Here is a 6,740-nt window from a genome sequence, read left to right on the forward strand (position 1 = left end):
ACACACACACACTACACACACACACACACACACACACACACACACATATATATATATATATATATATATCGGGATATTTTATAGCTATTTACATGTGCGCGTTTAAGCATATTGTCGCATGAAGGATAACACAAAGCGGGTATGTTCCAGTGTCACAAACGTTTGGCCGTACGATTTCTCATCCATTGCCCTACCCTAACTGTTCTGCAATTCAAAACTGACCAAACTATTTTAATTGACATAAATGAGATCAGGTGCATACCACAATATACCAGAAAGGCAAAAACATATACGCAATTGCAATGTCAACTATTCTCACCTGCTTGTAATAACCGCACATTTTCCAATAGGTTTGAGCGCAGCTTATTTGCTCGTATATTGGTGAAGATCAGTTTGCACGTGTAGATTACACCCAGGAAGACGAGCCCTTTGAGCACATGCCTTCGATTGCATATTCTAACGTTGGTTTTAAATCCCTTACTCGACATAGTTGCCCTTATATGCTGTCTTAATATTGACACATGTACCTTATAAAACCTTGTACTTCTGGTTAGACGGAAAGAAATAAATCGGGATTTGAATAGTCTACTAACTGGCTAACGCTGGATTCATTGAGGCTAGTCGCGAATCTAAAATCAAACTGGAAGCAGTGTTTACCTCTCCATAATTCTGCTACACAAGACTATATAAATTGCGAGCTCACTTCAATGACTAATCTACAGAGAGTGTGGAGAGAAAAGGAATACATTTAGCACATGCAGAGTTGCAGTCCTGCAGACTGTGTATTTTGAAGCATTTTTTTTAGGGGTTCTTCTAGTTCTTGACTTCTTTTCTATATATATATATATATATTTTTAACCGGGTTTAGAACATTAAGGGTTTCCAGCTTTTCCGATCGCCCTAGGTCCATGAGAGGAATGTAATGAGCACCATCGTTACCAATTGGAATATTCTTGCGTTGACGACTTGGTTTTTTATAAAATAAATATCTAAAATTCCTACAGACTCATCCGTTCTCCTTCATCCATATATTTTGATTCTATTTTTTTTTAAATGTTTTTTTCTTCATTCTATATACATAGAGAGTGTAAAATACTCTACTAGTAGGGATGGTCATCAAGTTTTATAAATACATCATGGACTTGAGGCCCTGAGCGGCTGAACGAGTGAGAGTGAGGCATTGGCCAGTGAGCCCTGATATCAATGATGTGTAGTGAGGCGTGAGCCGTGAGTCCGTGAGTCCGTGGCTCGTGAGCACCAGGCACCAGCCCGGTCCGCCACCAGCGCCCAGCGGGCAGTGTCTGAGCGCAATGAGCGGCGAGCGCGGCTGAAAGTTCAAAGTTGATATTTAAGACTTGAGACGGAGTCTCCACGAGTCCACTCTCCGAGTCTTCAGTGACGAGTCTCCTGAGTCTGTAATAAGCTCTCTCTCTCGTCTCTAATACTCTAGTCTCTACTATGTAATAAATACATCCTACATCTACACTCTCTAGAGAGCAGAGAAAGACAGTAAAGCTGAGTAAAGGGCACTGGCTAGTGACCACTGGGCACTGGGCAGCTAGAGCTTGGAACTTGGAAATTGAAGGAACGCTGTGTTAGAGACTACTTCTCTGATATATGTCGCCGTGTTATTTTGAAAAAAAATTATTATTGAGCCCATGCCTTGACATTGTGTGGACTGTGGAGCTATCATTTTTGAAATTTAGTTATTCTTGTCAGAGTACGACATTTCTTGGCCGGTATTTACTCCTTCGTTTATAGTATATTTGAGTCTTAGGACATTTGAGTCTTATGACTTATAGGCCGAGGAAACCGCTCTTTTGACTATTCTATATCACCTATAGGCTGGCTCCTGTCTTCACAATCTTAGCGAATCTTTATGTTCTATCAAGCATCGCTTGGTCGTGCATATTTTCTATATTTTTAATAGATATCTCATTGAATTTTTGTTTGAACTATTGCACATATTGCCCATATTAGTCAACCCCGACACTGCTGGTATCAGTATAAAGCGAAATTCAGTGTTTTTTTTTGCTGACCAGTGCCGATTATCGTTCGTTCACGCCCATCGTTTTATTATCATGCACGGAAATGATCTATTTACAATAGAATAACGATTGCAATCACACCAGACAACGCATTTAGATACTCAAGGGGAAATATGCCAGGTGCTGTTGACAGCCATGTTAGTAGCGGGTCTTCCGGCTTCTCTTCATCTTTAGCTTCTGTTTCCTGAATATTCGACGTTGAAGGTGTAACGGATACTACGTTTTAATGAAAAGAAATATTGACGAGTGAATACGACAGCTATATAACGATACAAATAGGCATATAGCATCCAGGATGCGATCTATGAGCATCCAGCAATACCTTGTTCCCTTCCTTTTCTTCCTCGGCACTGTTAATTAGATCAATAATAGTTAGATCTCCCACACTGGATGGTACTTGAGGTACGCCATTCTTATCTATTGTAAAGTTGGTAGGTACATAATCCAGTACTGGTCTGTTGAAACCTGCAAATGAGATAAAAAGAGTATGCCTTCAAATCAACACCATTGGATCTGAGCTGTATATGATGAACAATATGTTATATTTATGTGGCTGACCACAACATGTGCTCGAGACTATAGCATATACATCAGAAAACAACCAACTTGGTTTCAACGGGAACACACCTGTTATATAAAAGTTTGTTGTCACAGTACTCAAAAATTGTTCAGTGTCTCCATTCCACTGCTCACTCTGGCACGTGCTGGCCGGCTGCGGTACAATTGGAATGGTGATTTCAATCGCTTGACAGAGGAATGCCGGCTGTTCTACAACGATAGCGGTGGCTTTTGCTTCAAACTCACCATATCCCATACTCGTACCCAGTGTGTTCTTTCCCTCGACATATGTCAGCTTTTTTCAAACATTTGAAGGAAAAATGATACTTGCTTTAAAAAAATGTGAAACTCGTGAGTAGAACACCAAAAACCCTAGTCAAATTCAGGGCTTATAGCACTTTAATGTTACTAGCCTCACAATAGTTGAACAGAGCATCTGCAAAATGGGCTAAAAAGATAATTCACATACCTGACCCGAGCAATCATTTGCTATCACATGACGTGTGCTATCTATAAATCGCACGTGTCCGCGGGAGTTGGTTTGGTAGGTGTATACCTGGGATACGTTACATGCAGCTGTCCATAGTTTAACCTCAACATTCAGCGCGAACTGATTCTCGGGATTCAATCTGAATAAATTTTCAGCCGGTGGATACGCCACAATGACTAGTTCTTTTTGTGTGCTAAACTGAAATTGAAGCGACCATGGCGTCGTGACAGTCACCAACCCTGAATAGCACAATAGCACAGTAGTCGATGACAAATTTAGCAGAGCACATACGATAGCATAATCCAGTAAGCAACAGTGTGTATCTGCAAATGAATGCACTTGGCCCCGTGCCCCGTAAAATATTATTTTAACGTAGCGTAGTGCTACAAATATATGAGACTATGATATATACTCGGTATCGTTTTCGGAACATATGAGCACAAGATATTCGCGGCTCAAATATAAAGAGATACTGATCGATTACCTAAAGGGTTGCACTGGTATCTATCTGCGGCTCTAGAACAGTCAACTTGTGCTGATAACTGGAGACCAGACACAATCGAGCTGCTGATAAGCAAAAAAATCAATGGCTTCAATGTGATCATGATGTTCGCGCTTTTAAAAAGATGGCGTCAAGTGAAATTATCAGTGTATGTCAGCATGTTTATATACGATATTAAGCGAAAAGTCGTATTACTGCTCGCGAGCCAACTGAAGATCACATGTGGTAAACGCCGGGTTGCACACAGCGGCATAAGTATTTCAGGCCTGCTTGAACACATTTTTATCTCGCCAGAATGATTCTGCCGCTGTTGATTGTCATCCAGTCGTGAACTTGCATTTCACGTGTGCAGACACTTGACACACGCGTGTAAACAGACACTTGACACACGCGTGTAAATTTTAAATTTTTAGTTTCGTGAAAACAGATCCATACTGTTCTATTCCGCGTATGTTGGATCAAATTAATTAATACCCTCCTTAGATCATTGTGTGAAATTTTATTTATTTAAAATCGAATATATATGCTTATGAATGCTCCGTATTTGATGTCACGAGCTGTTCACGCGTCTCTGAGCGTACTTGTTTAAGGAACGGCATAATTGACGAGCCTGGGGAAATAAACATTCGAAGAATATGTCAGCAGTTTGACATGCGAGAATAAAAGTTCGAATATGTGTCAGCAAGCAACATGCAGTTTAGTGTATACAATAACCGCACGCAATTTTTTTTTAAACTAATCTTACCTCCAGTCCCCCTGTAGCTTGCTAAGGATGGTGCACGTTTACTCGCCGGCGTTATGATATATGTGGCTACAATCTGCGGGGTTAAGGAAGAAAGAGAAATCAATTCCCGCACCACGCACAGTGGCAGAGCATTTGAAATGCAAAGTTAAAGTACAGATGGCTCAAGCTCGAACATACCTTAATGTGTTTTGTCCTGAAATTTTCTAGTGCAAGCACAGCGCGATTGTAGCCGTGCTTAGCGTCTGCGGATCCATGCGGTGATTGAACGAAGCCATGAAGGCTCGGTGCCTCCATCAATGCCTCCAGAAACTCGCGATGTTTCCTCGGCATATACTCACGAACAGTTGAGATGTAAGTACAAACTGAGTCCACTGAGGGTGTCTCAGCAAGAATTTGCTTTACATCGCTCGGAGACTCACCGTCTGTTACTGGTGGAGATTCGAGAAAATCCGCACCCATTGGACATTGATTGGTGGGGCTATGATGTACACCCAGAGCTATATCGATGCTCTGTATTAAAGAGCTCTGCACGCAAACGAAACAAAAATTTAACATTGATCTGTGTGACATGAACAAATCGAGTGGTTGGCAAAGAACACATGGGAATCATTAAGAATTCTTCAGCACATCGAAAATACGCTGACTATTGTATACCTGTCCAGCACTTCCACCCGCGAAATAGAATGGTGTTTCACTGACACCTTCGTAAACCATCCCATTTGGCAGTACGGGGTTTCCTCGCCATCCGCCGAAGTAAGGCCGCACATCATCATAGTAAACCTTAGCATCGCACTTCTCAAACATTCTTACTATAATCTCAGTCATTTGGTCGATACGATCTGCCAGCGTATTCATTCGTTCTGCTACAATCATTGCATTCAAGTTATTCACCGCCTGCATGGCATCCGTTATGGCCTCCAACGCAGGTCCCCCCAAGGCCTCGATGGCTACTGTAACCAAATAAAACCAAGCCTCATCCATACACCCATTAAAGGTGTTGAGCGCGGCAAGATTTGTTAGGTCTAATGGCCCCTCCGCGTCCAACCTTCTCCAGTTATACATTACAACGGAAGAGTGAGTAAGAATCGGTTTACAGCCTAAGGACTTCGAAACCTCCATCCAGGGAACAGCCAAGTTTGCAGGCAGAACGTGGCACGGGTTAAGCTCTCCTTCGCACCAGACGTAGGTGTGGTTTAGAAAGCTGAGCAGTGAATAGGCGCGCTGGAGCTCGGCATCTGTTGTTAAATTCGTCGCATGTAGTAGCGGAAGCTTGTTCAGCTGTCGGCGAGCGCAACCAGCCAATATATAATCCGGAAGTTGCCTTGCAGCATCGTCCCAACAATTGTATGGGTGCTGTAGGCTTAGTAGTGGATCCTGATTTAAAAAACATCCGTGTTGATTAATACGCCTTACAGCAATTTAAACTCTACTAGAAGCTATAAGTGAAACGCCTGACTGCAGTGACAGCCTGTACCAATATATAATGAAGTTCTATACAGTTAAGAACGGTGGCGTCAGACATTCTTACATCTAGGAATTGTGGGCCATCTCCAGACATAAATGTTGAATTCATATATAAGTGCCGTGTTCGTACTTACATGCTCAGGGAGGAATCCTCTCTTGCTGTTGATATCATAGTCTCTGAGCGAAGGCACAGGTCTTTTTGTAAGCAATGAATAAGTCATACTTCCGTGGATTCGATTTTCTGCAAAATAACATGATGTAACGGTGAGATTACAAACGCATGTTACTCGGCTGAAAGGAATGCTATCTAAAAATCTGACGCATACTTAACTTTCAATAATATCAAGCAGGTGCGATATACCGAAGGATGTCAACCAAGAAATAAATCAATAATGCTGAACGTACTCACCGAAGAATAAATTCCAGATATTCCCAGTCGAATGTCAATCCAAGCTGCGCAGTACAGGAGTGACGAGTTTCTTCAGCTAAAAAATACCGATCAAATGCTTTCAAAAATAGCATCAAGAGTTCAAATTGTGTCTCCCACTCTGACTGTCTACTGTCTGACAGTCACTTCTGGGCTAGTTCTGGGCGGAGTCCCGGTAGGCCGGTATAGAGTCCCAAACTCGCCGGTCAGTGACTCAGTGGTCACAGCTTTTTACCTTTTTCCGTCTTGAGATGCTTAAATTTTGATACGTCACCAAAAACGTCGCGCACCCAATACGATCGCAATGATTATTGTGTCCGCGAATGGTTGATTTGGCAGATATGCTTCTATTGTTCTTTATCGTAAACTTGGAAGAAGAAGAAAAAAAAGCAAAACTACACCCGCAGAGTCGGCAGAGACATTTGTGGGATTATTAAAATAGTATATTTAAAAAAATTCTAAAAGAAAAAGAAAATAATAGAAAGTAGCTGATGAATAATAAACGA

At 41.7% G+C, this 6,740-nt stretch overlaps 1 protein-coding gene across 1 annotated transcript; it reads right to left on the reverse strand.

The window, feature by feature from the left end:
- Positions 1-4,085: 4,085 nt before the first annotated feature.
- SARC_10335 (hypothetical protein) lies at positions 4,086-6,287 on the reverse strand. The gene is made up of 6 exons (XM_014295627.1): positions 6,217-6,287; positions 5,942-6,048; positions 4,998-5,717; positions 4,521-4,868; positions 4,344-4,416; positions 4,086-4,208 (listed from the first exon to the last, which is right to left on the reverse strand). The coding sequence occupies exons 2-6, from the start codon at positions 6,026-6,028 to the stop codon at positions 4,126-4,128; spliced, it is 1,311 nt and encodes a 436-aa protein (XP_014151102.1). The 5' UTR covers positions 6,029-6,048; positions 6,217-6,287; the 3' UTR covers positions 4,086-4,125.
- Between the last annotated feature and the right edge of the window lie 453 nt (positions 6,288-6,740).

This window comes from Sphaeroforma arctica (assembly GCF_001186125.1).
Source record: "Sphaeroforma arctica JP610 unplaced genomic scaffold supercont1.1210, whole genome shotgun sequence".
NCBI lineage: Eukaryota > Ichthyosporea > Ichthyophonida > Sphaeroforma > Sphaeroforma arctica.

Excerpts from the sequence above, each read along its gene's own strand:
- SARC_10335 (XM_014295627.1), bottom strand. The coding sequence starts at position 6,028 with ATGACTTATTCATTGCTTACAAAAAGACCTGTGCCTTCGCTCAGAGAC. Across the intron at positions 5,718-5,941 it reads GAGGATTCCTCCCTGAGCAT|GATCCACTACTAAGCCTACA; the intron begins GTAAGTACGAAC and ends TTTTTAAATCAG. Across the intron at positions 4,869-4,997 it reads CGGGTGGAAGTGCTGGACAG|AGCTCTTTAATACAGAGCAT; the intron begins GTATACAATAGT and ends GTTTGCGTGCAG.